This window comes from Chelonoidis abingdonii, chromosome 5 (genome assembly GCF_003597395.2).
Source record: "Chelonoidis abingdonii isolate Lonesome George chromosome 5, CheloAbing_2.0, whole genome shotgun sequence".
In the NCBI taxonomy this organism is placed as follows: Eukaryota; Metazoa; Chordata; order Testudines; family Testudinidae; genus Chelonoidis; species Chelonoidis abingdonii.
The window spans coordinates 59,889,342-59,908,186 of record NC_133773.1 but is presented as its reverse complement, the minus strand read 5'-3'; the positions used below and the strand labels follow the sequence as shown (position 1 = coordinate 59,908,186).

Here is an 18,845-nt window from a genome sequence, read left to right as displayed (position 1 = left end):
GCGCCCCCTGGAAATTTCCACTACATGCATCCGATGAAGTGGGTATTCACCCACGAAAGCTCATGCTCCAAAACGTCTGTTAGTCTACAAGGTGCCACAGGACTCTTTGCTGCTTTTACAGATCCAGACTAACACGGCTACCCCTCTGATAATTAAACTCATAGTTAACTATAGCCAACAAAAAAATTTGTTTCAGATATAGCTAATAAAGACTAATGTCTCACAAAAGGAATTACATTTCATACATTAAACCTGTTCCCGACTAAACACAGCAGTATATTAAGAGCACCTTTGCTCTAAAAGTGCAGCTTTGTCTGCTAGGTTGTCATAGTTACAACCTGATTCAGTGTAGCACATAAGAAGAAATTCCATCTGAACAACATTTGACATTTAAATACTATCTTCTTATATTCACTATAAAGCCATGTAAAACTGTATTATGGACACTGGATGTAATTCAGAATTGCAATCTATGTATGATGATATATTAAGTAAATTATCCAAAAGCCTGATAATAAACACACTGGAAAATCCATTTAAGATATGTGCAAAATTTTCAGAGTTTGTCATATAACAGGGAGTAGATCCTTGTAAAGATTCACAAAGCTAGCTCATTACCTTTCTTCAAATCCCTCCTTAAAATTCTCCTCTGTCATGATACCTGTAATAACCTTGACAATGGCTACCCCATTGGTGTGCTCATACCACCACTTATCATGCTGATCATATTGTTTCATTATTTCCTTGCACTGCACGCTCCGAATCCATCAGTTGTCTGAGACTAAGTTCTTTGGGGGCAAGGACTGTTTTCTTGTGTCTGTACAGCACCTTGTACAGTGGGGTCCTGGTCCATGACTAAGGCTTCTAGGTGCTATATAATACAAATAATAAAACAGCAAACAGATGAGTGTTTCTAACTCGGGGAGGGGGGAATAGCTCAGTGGTTTGAGCATTGGCCTACTAAACCCAGGGTTGTGAGCTCAATCCTTGAGGGGGTCATGTAGGGATCTTAAGCAAAATCAGTATTTGGTCCTGCTAGTGAAGGCAGAGGGCTGGACTCAATGACCTTTCAGAGTCCCTTCCAATTCTAGGAGATAGGTATATCTCCATATATATATAGACTCTAGAACTGGAAGGGACCTCAAGAGGTCATCGAGTCCAGTCTTTCCCACTAGTGTTATAGATTGGATATTTTTGATCAGCAGATGATTTCAATAATATTTCTACTCACTAGACGGGAAGGAGTTTTATACAAAAAATGTAGGGTTTTTTTGTTTTTGTTTTTTTTACAGTTTATTTCTAGCTACTATTTCCTTTTTAACCAGAGGGCTCTTTCTTTTATCTGAACCTTGTTTTCTAAAGAATTCAGGGAAAATTATCAAAGTGTCTAACTCACTTAGGAGCTTATGACCCATTTTCAAAAGCACTAAGTCACTTAGGAGCCCAAGCGACTTGCACCATGATGTAGGTGATTCTGAAAATGGAATTTAGACACTTGCAAAAAAATAATATCAGGAGTCTTTATCCTGAGATCCCAAAACATTTTTCAAGTATTGTTTAATCTATGTGCAGACACTGAAATGTCACATTCAGGGTACATTGAGTACAGCAATTTTGTGCCTTTACACCATAAAACAGTGTCCAAGTTATTATGACCCAAGTCTTTCATGGGTAGTCCCTGCCAAGTGAACTGGATGGAAATCTAGTCATTAGAAGACTGGCTATGTCATTTTATAAATTTTAAAAGTTCTTTGCATTGTATATTTGCCTCAAGCTTTCTGAGCAGCACCACACAGATTTCCCCATTGAGCTAGTGAAGCTTATTAAAAACCTAGAATTTTGGAAAAATTGTTCTTTAAGTGTTCAAGAATTGAGATGTTAATGTTGAGAGATAGCATTAAGCCTAAACCCTAATGTGCTTCAGTGCATTACAAAAAGCTCTTTTAATGTAGTAACTATACACACGGGGGTCAAATTTAGCTATCTGGCTTGGTTTAGGAAGTAATTCCATCAGAAGTCCTCTAACTCTTATTCTTTAACGCATAAGCCTGGATATTTGTACAATAGAGTTCCCTGATGAGTAAAAACAAAAGACAGAAAGTTACTTAATACTGTGCACTAAAACTAAACATGAAATTGTCATTCAGGGGAATCACCCCATCACAGGACAGAGAAGAAATCCACAATGGCAAAAGTGTGCTTTGGCTCTGCCTTTTTGCTTCATTTGTTATTAGTGTCTGCCAGTTTTTGGTTTTATTTTCATTGCCTGAGGGTTTTCTGCATTTGTAGAGAAAGTTTTGAGCAGAGAAAAGCCCTGAGACTCCAAATACGTTTACATTAAAAGCTTTCTCTGCTTTCCAAAAAAGCTAACTGGGAAGAGTGTGGAGGATTTGCAAGTAGTCACTGCCTATTTTGGGGGCTAGATCAGGTTGAAAAGGTCCTAAGGGTTTTGGTGTACTGGCTGCCAGTACTTGTCTGGTTAATGGAGAGGAATTAATGGGATATAGCAACAAGAAACAAGACTCCTGGGAAACCATAACAGTGGCAGCAGAACTATAGGTCATTTTTTAAAGATCTACACACTTGAAACCAAGAAGAGAAGAATGCAGGTAATAGTTCAGCAGTGGTAGCCATCATGTTCTGACATTTCCGTACATGAGTCAGACTCAGACTTAGCCAGCAGAAGTTTCTTCAAAAGTTCTCTCATTAGCTGATAAGACTATGAAGACACATTTCGCTTCATAATTAAGACTCAGTTGCTCCATGAGCTTCTGAATATAAAGCCTCCCATGAATTCTTAAAAAGAAGCCTACAAATAGGGATTAAACAGTGAAAATTGTTTTCGTGAGCCCCAAGGCTCTCACAGGCATTTGCTGGAACAAAAACCATTGCTATGGACAAAGCTGGAGACTCTTCAAAATAATACTAATCAAAGAAATCCACGTCATTGTTTTATCAGTGGCCAGTGTCAGATGGTTCTAAGAAATATTGTTAGCAATTGAGAGAGTGCCCCCTCCACTAGCAATCATGGATGGATGGATGGATGGATGCGCACACACCTTTTTACATATGACAAACTTGCTAAATAGTTCTTGCTTACCTAATTTCTTCTAATGTTTTGGATGATATTCTCTCTCATGTTCATAAACTAAAGCTTAGAAATTTTCTTCCAATATATTATATACAGTATAAACATATCTATGTGATTAGAAGACAAACTATTACAGTATATGGATAACTAACAATCTCAGGGCTATAGCAGTTTATTTTTTTTATTTGCATTGTTTACACACTCCATTTTTTCCTCTCCACAAACATTCTTTGCTGTAAACATTATAAAAGACAGTTACCTTTTTCCATAACTGTGTTCTTTGAGATGTGTTGCTCATGTCCATTCAACTTAGGTGTGTGTGCTCGCCACATGCACTGGTGCCACAAGTTTTTCCCTTAGCAGAATCCATAGGGGACCAGCTCTGGCACCCCTTGGAGTGGCACGCATATGCTGTGGCATATAGGGTGCTGCCAGCCCCCTCACCCTCAGTTCCTTCTTCCCGGAAACTCTGACAGTGGGGACTGGAGGATGGGTTGTGGAATGGACATGAGCAACACATCTTGAAGAACACCAGTTACAGAAAAAGGTAATGGCTTTTTCTTCAAGTGATTGCTCATGTCCATTCAACTTAGGTGGCCCAGCAGTACCCCTGGAGGTGGGTACAGAGTTCACGGACATGTAGATTGCAAGACAGCTCTACCAAACCCCGCATTGTCCCTGGCCTGTTGCGTGAAGGCATAGTGGGCTGTGAATGTGCATACTGAGGACCACGTCGTGGATTTACAGAGGTCCTGGATTGGAACGCGTGCCAGGAAAGCCGCTGAGGATGCCTGCGCTCTAGTTGAGTGGGCTCTGAAGATCGGCGGCGGAGGGACTCCCGTTAACTTGCAGCAGATCCGAATGCAAGATGTGATCCAGTTAAAAATCTTTTTCGTGGACACTGGGAGGCCCTTCATCCTATCAGCTATAGAGATGAAAAGCTGAGTCAGCCTACCGAAAGGTTTTGTCCAATTTAAGTAGAAAGCCAGGGCCTTTCTTACATCCAAAGTGTGAAGATGCCTCTCTTCATTAGTCTCATGGGGCTTAGGGCAGAACACTGGAAGAAAGATGTCCTGGCTCATGTGGAAAGCATACATCACTTTGGGAAGGAAGGCCAGGTGGGACTGGAGCTGGGACCTTGTCCTTATAGAAGATCATGTATGGTACTTCTGAGGTCAGGGCTCGGAGACTCGCCTCACTGACGTCACTGCCACCAGGAAAGCTACCTTCCATGATACGTCAGACAGGGAGCACAAGGCCAAAGGCTCAAAGGGCGGACCCGTGAGCCTGGACAGAACCAAGATGAGATCCCACTGAGGGGTCGGGAACCGAACTTGAAGAAAGAGCCTCTTGAAGCCTCTAAGGAACCTGACAGTCATGTCATGGGAGAACACTGTCTGCCCCTGGATTGGCGGATGAAAGGCTGAAATAGCCGCCAGTTGCACCCTAATAGAGGAATGCACTAGGCGCTGGTTCTTAAAATGAAGCAGGTAGTCTAAGACTGAATGCGAAGGGGAGATGCTCTGTGCAGCCGCCCAGCAGGAGAACCTCATACACTTTGCCAGGTAGGTCTGCCTAGTCAAGGGCTTTCTACTCTGAAGGAGGACCTTCTGGACCCCTTCTGAACAGGCCCGTTCATCCGGGTTCAACTACACAACATCCACGCTGTAAGGTGGAGGGACGCGAGTTTGAGGTGCAAGAGTCAGCTGTGATCTTGTGACAGCAGGTCCGGTTGGTTTGGCAGGGGCCAGGGAGGGACAGCAGACAAGCTTGATAGTGTCCCGAACCAGCACTGGCAAGGCCACACCGGGGCAAGCATGATAAGCTGAGCCTTGTCTCTCTTGATTTTCGCTAGGAGTTTGCTGACGAGCGGAATTGGAGGGGACGCATACACCAGGCTTCCTGCCCACGGCAGGAGGAAGGCATCGGAGAGGGAGCCCTTGCCCAGACCCTGTCTGGAGCAAAACCTGTGGCACCTCCTGGTGAACAAATTCACTTGGGGAGTTCCTCACCTCAGGAAGATCATGCTGGCTACCTCTGGGTGGAGCACCCTCTCATGGTGAGAGGAGAAATCCCTGCTTAGCTGATCTGCTAGCGTGTTCCTGGCACCTGGAGTCCATGGTTGATGCAGAAGTCCCACAGATGAGTGCCTCTTGGCAAAAGGCTGAAGATCATGCTCCGTCTTGTCTGTTGATGTAGAACATCAAGGCTGTGCTGTCCATGAGGACTCTGACCACTCTGCCCAACAGGTGAGGTAAGAAGCCCACACATGCTCTGCATTCCGCCCTGAGCTCTTTGATGTTTATGTGTAGCATCGACTCCTCTGGGGAACACACACCTTGGGTCTGGAGGATGCTGAGGTGCGTGCCCCATCTGAGGTCTGAGGCATTCGAAACCAACTTGACTGAGTGAGGAGTGCTGATGAAGGGAGCTCTTTCCAGGACTTTCCCAGGGTCGGTCCACCATTGCAGCAAGATAAGTACTGACGCAGGGATGGTGATGACCTTCTCCAGGGATGGTGGTCCCTGGACTGGGAGTACACAGTTGCTAGCCATTGCTACAGGGGTCACATCCAGCACCTGGCGTGGCACATCACATATGTACACGCTACCATGTGACTTAGTATGCATAGGCAAACCCTGGCCATAGTCAGGGGAAATATAAAGATTTCCACAATGAGGTCTGTCAGTGCCCTGGATCTCTCCATCAGCAGGAATGCCCTGACACAGGTCAAGTCAAGCACCACTCTGATGAACTTTATCCTTTGTACCAGAACGAATGTGGATTTTTTGTCATTCGTCAACAGGATGAGGCGACGGCACGTGGCTAGCAGCACTCGATGTTCCCTTGGACCTGAGTTGCCCTTGACGAGCCAGTTGTTAAGGTACGGATAGATCCTGGATACCCCGACATCTGAGGTAAGCTGCCACCACTGACATGCACTTGGCCAAATGGGAGGACTGCAAACTGATAGTGGTCAGGACCTACTGTGAACCAGAGGAAGCGTCTGCATCCTTTGAAGATGGCAATGCGGAAGTATGCATCTTTCAGATCGAGGGCAGTTTACCAGTCTCCTGGATCTAAGGAGGGGATGATGGAAGCCAGGGAGATTATGTGGAACTTCAGTTTCGCTAAGTAGCGGTTCAAGCTCCGCAGGTCTAGTATGGGCCGCAGACTGCCCTTGGCTTTGGGGATTAAAAAGTATCGAGAATAGAACCCCTTGTTCCCACAGTTGCCAACTTTCACAATAAGCCGAACATCAAGCTAATCCCTTTCAAAACAAGGCCAAAACAAGACAATCCCCAAGAACCCCAAAACTCTATGTGACTAGATCCTCCCACCGTGTGCAGTCTGGGACTGTGGTGGGCCTGCTGTGCACAGTGTCTCTCCCCCACACTTGTCCCTGCTTGCCTGGAGACTATTTAAAAAAAAAAAAAAAAAAGGCAACAAAGTACAAGCCAAAAACTAGCCCACAAGCAACCCACAAGCCAATTAAGACAAATACAAGCCTAATTTCTGCGTTTTTTCTGCAGGTTTGGCATGTCTGCTTGTTCCTGTACTCCACAGGAACTACCTCCACTGCACCCAGCTGTAGTAGGCCCTCTACCTCCTGTATGAGAAGATTCTCATTAGAGGGGTCCCTGAAGGGGAATGGGGAGGGAGGGTGGGAAGAAAGTAACTGAAAACTGTAACCCTGCGCCATCACATTGAGGACCCATTGGTCTGATGTTATAGACGCCCACGCAGGGAGAAAGGAAGAAAGGCAGTTGGCAAAACAGAGGAAGGATCTGGGGAACAGTCAGGTGGGTCACTCTCTAGTGTACCCTCAAAATGGCTGGTAGCCCGTCTGCTTACAGCAAGTTGAGCCCACCTGGGATGTAAACGGGGGTTGGTGGCCAAGGTGCTTCTTGTAGCCCCTGGATCTTTTGTGGGGAGGCTCCTGGCAAGGGTGGTTCCCTTAGCTCTAAGGCTGCTGTGGCTTAAAACCGCTTGCAAGCAGGGCCACGGATGTACAGGCCCAATGTTTTCAGGCTTGTGAGGGAATCTTTCAGGCCATGGAGCTTAATGTCCATCTGTTCTGCGAACAGGGTGTGCCCATCGAAAGGGAGGTCTTACATTGATTGCTTAGCCTCCGAGGAAAGACTAGAGAGGAGCAGCCACGAAGCCCTACACAACAAGATGGCCAGTGCCCTGGTACAGGCAGTGGTGTCCGTCGTGTCCGATGCCACTTGGAGAGCTGCTCTGGCTGCAGTTGAGCCCTCATCCAGGATCACTCGGAATGCCTTCCCACAAGCCTCAGGAAGGACGCTCTTGAACTTGGTCATGGCCTGCCACATATTAAAATCATAGCGGCCTAGTAAGGCTGATGGTTGGCCACCTGCAACTGCAGACTAGAGGACGAATAAACTTTACGTCCAAACAAGTCCAGTCTCCTTGAGTCTTTATTCTTAGGAGTAGCCCCCGGTTAACCCTGTCTCTCCCTGTAGTTGACCGCCTCTGCCACTAGGGAATTGGGAGCAGGGTGAGTATAAAGGTACTCGTGTCCCTTGGATGGCACAAAGTACTTGCGCTCCACCCTCTTGGAGATCGGAGGCAAGGAGGAGGAAGTTTGCCAGAGGGCATTTGTAATTTTAGTGACCACCTCATGTAGTGGCAAAGCTACCCTAGCTGGGGCCATGGGGCAGAGAACATTAGGAGGGAATCTGTGAGTTCCTCTAACTCCTCCACCTGGAGGCTCAAGTTGGCAGCAACCCTCTTTAACAGCTCCTGATGAGCCTTAGGATCATCCTGGGGCACCGGTGGAGGGAGCCCCACTATGGCCTTGTCTGGTGATAAGGAGGAGAAGCCGGTTCCAAGGGGTCCTCCGCAACCATAGGTGGTCTGGAGGCTTGCTCCCCACTTCCTCCTGTGCCTGCAGGGTGCCTGCAGCCGAGGCCTCTTGGACTGGAAGGGGGGCAGTAGCCAATCTCTCTGAAGCTCTGGACACCGAGCAGGTGACCTGAGGGGGACGACTGAACCCCCATGGGTTCTATGGGTACCACTGTGCTGGCCACAGAGTCTGAGGTCACCATAGGTGCCGGAGCCTGTCCTGCTGCTATGGAACCTTGCTCCGAACCTGAGCCAGAGTTCCTTCTCTGTGACCAAGATGGGACTGATTGGTGCCTCTGTCCTGATAAGTACCAGTTGCCCCCCTCGGAGTTAGATCTGGCTGACCTTGACGAGCGTCTGGATTGGGGCCTCAGTGACACGGAGTGCTTGGCGGATCCGCAACAGCCCTAGGCCAGCGATCTATGCCTCACGTTTAATGAGCAGTACTGGGATGTGGAGCAGGATCGGGAACTAGAGTGGGCTTGGCATCATGAAGATGTAGCTGCACGTGGTGACGCCACCCTGGTGGACGCCACCTGTCCCTGGAGCAGCACTGATGCCACGGAGATTTCGGGCACCAAAACTCCTGCCGGAGGGCACGTGCCTCCAAAGGTCTGCGCCCAGTCACCATGAGCTGCGCCTTGAGCCTCTCTGCCCTTGTTAGAGGTCCAGAGACCAGAATGGGCTGCAAAACTTCTGCCTATCACAGTCAGAAGCGTGTCAGCTGCAAGAGAGTGACCACTGGTGGGACATCCCCCGTGATGGAGCGCGCTGCCAGAAAGGTGGAGACTGTGGTGGTCCCAATGCCGGCTTACCCTGGCACCAGGAGGGACATAATGTCTTGCGCTGCTTTGAGGGCCTCTGGTATGGATGGCACCTAGAGCTGACGAGGACCTCTGCCGCTATCCAGCGGGGAACAGGCTGGGTTACACCACTCGACCTGAGCTGCAGCCCGGAATCCCTAAGGATGCGAAGAGGCACCAGAGACAGGGCCTTGGTCCACCCCAGACTTGTCCTTTCCCTTGAAGGAAGCTGGAGACCTTCCTGGGCTTCTTGGCTGGAGCCACGGAAGGAGATCAGTGCCAGCTAATAGACTGTACCAGCGGGACGCTGTGCACCAAGGTCACGGTGCTTGGTGTTGAATCAGAGCACTGCTCCAGCATCAGGGTAAGGGCAGACTCCATCAGAAGCACCTTCAAATTAATGTCATGCTCTCTCTTTGTTCTGGGCTTGAAGGACTTGCAGATTTTGCACTTATCACTAACATGACCTTCACCCAAGCACCATAAACAACTATTATGTGAATTGCTAATGGCCATGGACCTTTTACAGTGATCACGGGGTTTAAAGCCTGGGCACTGGGGCATGCCCCTCCTAAGGTGAAGTCCCTTTAGTGACCTACTAAATCTCTAACTTAACAAATAGGTTGAACTAACCTAGAGGGAAACTATACGCAGTAATATTTGCAAGAGGCAAATGAGTTCAAAGGAACAAAAAGCAACAGTTCTAGCTGAAGAAGCATAAGTTCCATGCACGGTCACTGGTGGCAAGAAGGAACTGAGAGTGGAGGGGGCCGGCAGTGCCCTATATGCCGCAGCATACGCGCACCACTCCACGGGGTGCCAGAGCTGGTCCCCCACGGATACTGTTGAGGGAAAAACTTCTGGCAGCGGTCCATGTGGTGAGCACACACACCTAAATTGAATGGACATGAGCAATCACTCGAAGAAGCAGCAGCCATATTTATTTCTTATTATTGCACTATCATGACTTTGTGATTTTTTTTGTCTTGTCATACATACTATTGATAGACATACATTTATACTATGTATACCTATGTGTATATTTTCCACATACTGTATATACACACTCTGAGACATACACACTGCATTCTGTTTAATTAAATCAACAGCTTAAAAGATATAGAACTGAAAAATAGCTAAACAACTTTCTTGCTTACCGTTCTATGCACTCCTTTACTACAGCAAAATTGCCATCACCAATCACCTTTCCCACTTTGTATTTCTCAAGAATAGTGGATGACGCTGAGCACTTGTTTCCATTCACACCTGCACAAAAAGCAAGGACAATAATGTAAGGTGGAGAGAGACATCAGCAATATGGCATATCCCCACAGAGTTCAAGAGTACAGTGCAGATATTCCTAGAAACAAAATAGGAATGTAAAAATAAACTACATTCAGTACAATTTGTCCCTTTGTTTTTATTTCAAAACAGCAACAAGAACTGTTATAGCTTAATCAGAGCTGTGTGACCTTCTTGTCCTTGTTAACACATAAGAAAAACATTATTATATTATTGTCATTTCTATGTTGACAAATCCCAAAGGTGACAGAAATTCTAGTTAAACGTTTAACTCCAGCAATGTCCTGACACATTTAGCTTTTTATTAGACGGCCTTCTTTTTAAAATTTATTTTTCATTGGTGTTTTCCTTGAGCACAAAAAAAAAAAAAAAAAAAAGGAAAAAAGGAACGGAATTACAAATTCATGAAAAACAGTAAATATTTGGTAATGAAAAAAGACAGTTATTTATGCATTTAACTAATGAGGAAAATTTCAGATGACTAAACATATTTTATGTTGTTTGAGGTCTTTCTTATACCATAAAAAAGTAACAACTCTTGACTCCTTCTTGCTTAGCACAGACAGCAGCTATCATACAAGTTTCTTGGCTAAACCACCTATGCAAGACTTTCTCTAAGGTGCAACAACATACCCAACCAAATATTGAAGACTGCAATTACACTTTTCTTGTGTATTAAAATTAAACCAAACACATTCAAGAGACATTACATTTTACTGACAACATTGCCTATGGATCTCATCGTCTTTGATTTGTTTCATTAAAGAGCTAGTCAGGTCCCAGTCGTCTAGAAAATTTGGCACTGAAATTCTATGTACCAGATTTTTTGTCATAGCGTCAAACTACAGATAAGTTTTATAACTGCTAATGTTAAGGGCTTTTTTTTTTTTTTTAAACATTGTATCTTTCCTTAAAACCAGTAAATTCTACAGTATAATAGTGTCATCCCATTTTAAAGACTTAATCGCTTTATTAAAGGAGATAAGAACTAGTTTTAGATCATAGCAACACTTCTATCTACACTGGAAATAGATGCCAAGTCAAGTAGGGACAAACAAGATCATGGCCTTAAAACCTGTTCCTTATTAAGTTTCTTGTCTTGCTCTCCCACCCTGACTACCACCACTCTTTCACACACATTAAGAGACATCAATTTGCAAGTATTTTTGTAGGAACAAGATCACAAATGCTTTACTAGCCTCCCTATTCTCAACAGATTACTTATTTGGTAATGAAAAACAAAAAGATTAACGAAATTCCCACAATGGTCACAGAGATTTATCCATAAGATGATCTCTTACAGAACTGAAAAGGTAAGTTTAGAATAGCGGGGACTGGCTGGTCTGATGACTCCACTTGCAGCAAAATGGGCTACCACGAGGAAGACTACAGTTCCAATCCAACTGCAAACACCTTACTTTTGTGGGGTCACCAGAGACACAATGTTCATAATTTCCATGAATGCGCTGACTGTATCACTCTAAAGTGCCCACTGGGATTTGACTGAAGAGCAGGGCTTTTTATTCATTTTGCATCCTACAGCTTTTTCCAGAATGACTTGATGAAGTTGCAGCTGGGAATAATGTTGCTTGGGAGCAAGGAGATGATTATAAATATGGATTAGTATAATGTTATAAAGATGGACTGGGTGAAAAACCTTGAATGCTGGCAGGCTGAATACCTCAGGTCAGATCTTTAGAAACAAAGAAATCTTCTTGTAAAGGGGGCCTCAGTCCTGAAGTCAATACATAAAGAAAAATTTTAGACCAGAGCTGCTGCTTATAACATAGTAAATCAAGTTATAAGAGGAGTGTATTAATGAAGATATTGCTATGGCATGCACATTATGAGTTGTTGAGGTTAAGCACTCAGAATGAAACTCATTCTGCATCCAGGCAATCATTAATGGGATTGTGTGGATTAAAGCATGTTCTGGACAGTGAAACCTTTTCCGAAATTCCTGTGTGTTGGTTGCATAACAGCAGCATAAAAGAAGGGCCATATTGCAAGACCATGTGACCAAGCTTTGGGTTAGAGGGTTTCCCAGGTGTAAATTCCAGGGAGCTGAGTCAATGTTTTGAGCAGTGAGATTCCAGGGGAACTCCTAAGAGAAAGAGGCTCAAGACAGCTGCCTCTTTATAGGAGGACAGTGGTGGCTTCAGCTCACGGTTCTGAAAGAGGCATTTGCCTATGTGCATCTTGTGACATTTTGTTAAAAGGAAACAAGGCATAGGTACATTTTGTAAATAAAAACACTGATAATAGCCTGACAGTGATTTGTCTTCCAATGGGAAACTGACCTGTAAGGTCTAAAAATCTGCTACCATTGGTGAAGGGGCAATATTATTTAGAATCGAATTCATCTCTCTCACTGTACAGACTTGATATAGCAAGTGTAGTAATGGTTTATCAAACAGTCAGTACCTAGTAAGGAATGTCAAGGATCTAAGATTAAAATCTGATGGATTGCTAGCAGTTGTCTAGTATCACCGAGCTAACAAAGTCACTTAAAGGTGAACAAAGATTTTGTGAAGGTTAGTAGCAAACAGTGGTTTAAATGCTTACCTTCAGGACTTATGCAATGGAATAGTTCAGGCACACCATTCACATTGGAAGAAGAGCCAGAGTGTGGAGGAATCTATGGAAATATGCATGAGTCCATTATTTCTGATAATAAAGTTACTAAAGTTAATAATAAGAAAACGAGTTATCTTCCCCAGTTTAATTTTTATACATATTAATTTTTTATACTTATTCAACATAGTTACCTTGCACTAGGGCTGCCCATAACGTCTGGGATCCCAGGCCTGAGGCCCTGTTTATGAAAGGAGTCACACCACTGATTTCACTGGCATAATCACAGCAAATGACATTCCCTCTACTTTTGTGAAGTGATACTTGGGCTTTATAGGGTCAGTGTGGGGAACGGAAATTCCGTCCTCCCCCAAACCAAGGGACAGTAAGACTATGAAAGTTTTCACATCTAAGCCGGATTCAAAACCTGTAGTAGCCAGGAGTCATTGCTAAACACAGTTCAGAGGCCAATATATGACGAATCGGTGGTCTCAGTCCATAACCTAAAGTCCACCATCACAGCTGGTACTGTTTGTAGTTTCATTAATAGAACTTCCCTCTCACTCTGATGCATAGTCTCTTTAGATAAGCACTGAGGCATGCTGGGAGGGTGGTACAGGGAGGCGTGCATTGCCACCACTAATTTCTATGTCTTAAAGGAGAATTTCAATATCTAGGGCTGGCAGTCGGGCACCTCTACGAGCACTAAAATTAGCTTTAAATTTAGTGGGGGCAGGGCCATCCCTACCCATACACAAAGTACGCAGCTGTGTAGGGCACCAGAGAATTTGGGGCACTAAATTTTCTGATGCCCTGCTTGCTGCTCCAGCCCCTGTCCAGCCTCTTCCCACCCCCACTCCACCCCTTCCCCAAAGCCCCCACCCCTGCTCTGCCCTAGTCTCACCCCTGCCCCCACCCCGAGGACTGCAGGAGGGCCGGGCCTGCACTCACTAGCGGTGGGAAGTGCAGCAACCTGGCCCCAGCTGCGCTGCCAGTGAGTGCAGGGGGGTGGTTCCTCCCCGCCCCCCAAGACATCCCCTCCTCCCCCCCCGCTGAGGCCTGGAGCCCCCCCCCCAGGGGGGCTGCATAGGGCCCAAGAATAGCTAGGGTCGACCCTGATTGGGTTGTTTTTTTTTATACTGTTACTGAAGTGAATGCTTAGAACTAAGAGAAACTGAAGTCACATAACTGTTCTACATCCCAGCTGTACAATGCAGATTTTAATAATTATTATATATAAAAATAGAGACAGTAAACAATTTTTAAGGAGAAATTCAGACAAGATGAGATTTCCCACAGTAATTCCATTTCACAGGTACTATATGTTAACAGGGTCTTCACAACTAATTAAAAAAAGTTCTTGCCTCATATCACATCACAGTGATATATAAAGCAGTGTTATTGTAAAAGGAGGCAGGGACTTGTGCAATGAATAAATTGAAAGCAATCAAACAGTGAAAATGTTTTATGTACTAGAATGTTAAGTTTTACAAGGATCTCATTTCAGTTCAAAACATATAGGTGCTTTATTAAATGAATAGGTATTTAAAAGCACCCTCCTTTGTCCTTTACAAGATACTTCTACCTGTTCCCTGGGGTTCTTTTTCTCGCTTATTTCATGGATTAATACAGTTCTCACCATTCACCACATAAAGGATTCAAATGCTTCTCTGCCTTAAGCTCAATATCTGCTGAAACAAGGCTTTGCACAACACCTGGGAATGCAAGTGCAGCCTTTTCAATTTCAGCCAACATTGTCTTGTTACATTGCTGAATATTTTAAGTCATTAACACTACTGTCAGTGAAGTAACTGAACTGGCAGAAAGATTTTGTTAAAGTTTCACATAATGCTAATGAGTGCTCAAGTTTCCAGTGGCATCTAAAGTGACAAAACAGCTAAAGGTACAGTAACTAGCTACGGTGCAACTTAATTTTATGAAGCCGCAGAAAAAATGCTGCTTGTCAGTGTCAGCAGCAACTGGATAGTTGCCACTTCCTATTGACAACTTTTAAACAGCATAAGTTAATTCATAACGAAAGCAGCATTATCTAGTTGCTATAAAGGATTAGGAACTGAATCCAGGTGTCCTGTTTATGACATTAACAGAAGATTGTAATTCAGTCAATCAGTGACTTAACAACTCAGTGCTATGGCTTCTCTAAATGTAAAATGGGGATAATAATGTTGACCCATCTTTGTACAACTAAAAGGTCTGAGTCATCAGCAAAAATATCTAATCTCTCTTTTGGTTATGATTTAAAAATGTCATTGAATAAATGATAATAGGTGAAGATAGCAAATCATCCAATCCACATTTCTAGATGGCTTTATCCTTGTGAGATGCAGGATAGTGAAATGTACTAGAATCTTACTCTATAATGAGCTGGGATAGAAAAATGCAGGCAAGAACTGCAGAAAGGCAAGAGGAAGGATGGTGGTGTGTGAGATTAAGGCACTAGACTAGGACTCAGGGTTTTATCCCCAGCTCTGCCACACTTACTGCATGACTTTGGGCAACTCAAACTCTTTAGGTCTAATCCACCACCCACTGAAATCAGTGGGAGTTAATGAGCTGTGGATCAGATCTTCTGTGCCTTAATTCCTCACCAGTAAAATTGGGGTAATAATCCTTGCAGCATTCTGGTGAGATAGGGAAATAATTCCTCAATGCCTGTGAGGGGGTCAGACACTAAATTGATGAGGAAGGGAAGGGCCGCATAAGCAGATAGTCTGTGTGCATATACTTACAAAGCAGAGCAACTATATTTATGCTTTCAGATGACCAACATTTGCAATATCCCTTGAATTTCTTTTTATACAACAACATGATAGAATAGCAATACTGTTGGTAGTCTTGTTAAAGAGATTATTTTTTAAAACCTGCCACAGATTAGAAAGTTATTTTTCTATTCTGTGAAGAGCTAAAGGACAATTCCAGCAGCCAGCTACCCCAGTTAAGTTGGCAGGCACAGCTCCATAAGCAGTCCCTGCACCACAATGCACACGGATATAGGGAAAGAGTCAAGGCACTGGACTTGCAAACAGACTCACCAGTCTACCAGCCATTCCCTATGTAATAAGGGAAAAAACAGGCACAAAAATTACTGCAGGATTCCTCAGAAACTCAGAGATTATATTAGTTAATACAATGAACATACTATCATTTTGCAGCCTGGAAATGAGAAGAAATCCTCATCTACTCCCAGCCCACACAAACTCCCCACTTTCTGTTCCTCTTACACAGTACAATCCCAGGGACCATACTCTGAGGAGAAGGATTTGGCCAAGAGAACTCTATTCTGCTCTCCAATTTCTGCAACAACTGTCGAAGAATTCATACTGAAAGGCAGAATTTGGCCCTAGGATGACCGTGGAGTAGTTTAATCTTGTGCTGCTAACTAAAAGAGTAGAACTATCTTTTCTCTTAAAAATTGTGAATATGTCCATCACTTTAGAATCTAAGCTCCATTTCTGTATCTAGCTAGGATTTCTGCTATGAATTAAAAGTATCATACGTTAGTGTGATGCTGTATGATTGAGATATGATCATTTATATAACTGATATTGCCATTTAAACAATTGCAACACATCATGTACACAGTATATCCTGTAAGGTGTCAATGGCAAAGTTATGATATGCTAAATATGATTATTCTGTTTATATGCATGAATCATTTTTGTATCTGAAGTTATAAATATTGGCTATTCGCTGGCTAGGGTTGTCAACATTCTACTCGCACAAAACTGAACATCCTTGCCCCACCCCCCTGCTCCACCCCTCCTCTGTGGCCCTGCCCATGTCCTGCCCCTTCTCACTGCATTCCACCCTCTCTGTTGCTTACTCTCCCCACCTTCACTCACTCACTCATTTTCCCCAGGTTGGCTCAGGAGACTGAGGTGCTGGAGGGGGTGAGGGCTCCAGAGTGGGGCCAGAAATGGGGAGTTCAGAGTGAGGGAGGGAGCTCCAGGCTGAGGCAGTGGGTTGGGATGCAAGAGGGGGTGAGGGCTCTGGGGTGGAGCCAGGGATGAAGGGGTTGAGGTGCAGGAGGGACTCTGGGCTGGGGGGTGGAGCCGAGGGGTTCAAACTATAGGAGGGGACTCTGGGCCGAGGCAGGGCATTGGGGAATGGGAGAAGGTACAGACTCTGGGATGGGGGTGTGGGTTCCGGGGTGGAGCCTGAAATAATGGGTTCAGTGTGCAGAAGGGGCTCTGGGCTGGGGGTTGGGGAGTTGTGAGGGCTTTGGCTTGGGATGCAGGTTCTAGGGTGGAGCAGGAGATGAGGGGCTTGGGGTGCAGGCTGGTACTGAGAGGTTCGTAGGGCGGGATGGGGTTCAGGGCTGGACCGGGGGGTTAGGGCCCGAGAGGGGGTTAGGAGTGCAAGCTCTGGGTGGCACTTACATCAAGCAGCTCTCAGAAGCAGTGGCATGTTCCCCCTCCAGCTCCTACACAGAGGCATGGGCCAGGTGGCTCTGCATGTCGCCCTGTCAGCAGGTGTCACCCCCGCAGCTCCTGGCCAATGGGATCTGCGGGGATGGCATTTGGGGCAGAGGCAGCATGCAGAGCCCCCTTGCCGCCCCTACACATAGGAGATGGAGGGGGGAAATACTGGCTGCTTCCCAGGAGCCTGCATCCCTGCTGCATGGTACCACCAACAGGACAGTCAACAGCTCAGCCAGCGATGCTGACTGGAGCTGAAGAGTCCCTTTTCGACCAGGTGTTCCGGTTGAAGTCGAGACACATGGTCACCCTAGTGCTGGCATCCTACATATGTGCTATATTCCTGAGTAACACCCACCACATAAAATCTACATTGGAGCCAGACTGCACATTGTGAATGGACTATTCAACTGATGGCCCATTAAACACCACTTAACTCTCACAGTAGGCCACAGAAGAAGCTCGTCCCTGCCTGGTGAGCCTTCCTGTGAATGCTTTAGCCAGAATATGGGTAATGGATGTAACTTGCTCATGTGACCCAGCACTCCATCTTGCATCTGTACTTTTTCCACACACTGAGCCAGGGACTTTGTTTCAGATAGTAAAAATTCCATCCACATGGGAGAAGGTATAAAAGAACCAACATCTCCATTTTGCCTCTTCAATGTTCTAATCTCTGGACTATGGATTTACACTAAGGGAGCATAGTGATTATGGACTGAGGACCTTCCAATCTTCTGGAAGACACCAGAGACTTTACAAGCCAGCAGTCTGTAACATCACTGCTACAAACCTGATACAAGAACTTTGTAATGATTGTATGTATATGAATTCTTCGACTATTTTAATTCTCCCCTCTTTCTTTTCTCTTATAAACTTTTAGATACTTGATACTAAAGGACTGGCAACAGTGATTGAGTAAGATGTGAGTTATATATTGACCTGGGTATGTAGCTGATCTTTTAAGATTAGACGAATCTTTTGTTTGATTAAATTCGTTCTCAATAACCACTCATCATAAAGTCCAGTGGCTGGGTGGTGAAGCAAGAGTTGTAATGCCTAAGGAGGCAGCATTTTTGACTTGCTGTTAAACCAGTGTAGTAAGACAGAAGTTTAGAATAACCACCAGAAGAGGGATGAGTCTGCCCTATTTCTCAGCAGTTTGTCCTGAATCTGGTATTCTCAGCTATGCTCCACTGAGGCACACAGTGGCAGTTAGCACTTTTTTTTTTTTTAGGGGGGGGGGGGGCGCGGCGCAGTTTATCAATCTTCACCTTTGCCTTCCCTCAAGTCACATCCTGAATTCATGTTTTCACATAACATCCAGAGCAAAATCAACACTAAACCAAAGCAACACAGCATTCAGTGACACACAGAAGACACTTTACAACACACACGATTTACAAAACTAGTCAAATATAGCGTTACAAAGCCTCACTTACACTGCCAAAAAACAAACAAAACCCACAAAATCTGCTCTAAAAATCAAACCTGTCCAACTAGTGTTTTAGCTTCCTCGGGCAGAAATGTGCAAAACCAGAACCTCTGTGGAAGAGTATTAATTTTCCACAGCTTCACAAACATCCAACTCGCTGTTCTGTATATGGAATTATTTTATAGTGGCTGTTTGACAAAGCTGGAGAAGTTGGGTGACGTTCTGATATATGGCCTTGCAACAAGGACACTCGTAGTAGATGTGCCTATGAATTTAAAGCATGTATTTTGGTGCTCAGTGCGACAAGATGCAAGGAACACATTAATTTAGCC

At 44.8% G+C, this 18,845-nt stretch overlaps 1 protein-coding gene across 2 annotated transcripts in view; it reads right to left on the bottom strand.

The window, feature by feature from the left end:
- DCLK2 (doublecortin like kinase 2) overlaps positions 1 to 18,845 on the bottom strand; it is a 141,674-nt gene that overhangs the window by 38,014 nt on the left and 84,815 nt on the right. For both annotated transcript variants that reach the window (XM_032793230.2, XM_032793231.2), the window contains 2 exons: positions 12,631 to 12,703; positions 9,921 to 10,029 (listed from right to left, as the gene is read on the bottom strand). In XM_032793230.2, the coding sequence (XP_032649121.1) occupies positions 9,921 to 10,029; positions 12,631 to 12,703 (182 nt within the window). The remainder of the gene's footprint in view (positions 1 to 9,920; positions 10,030 to 12,630; positions 12,704 to 18,845) is intronic.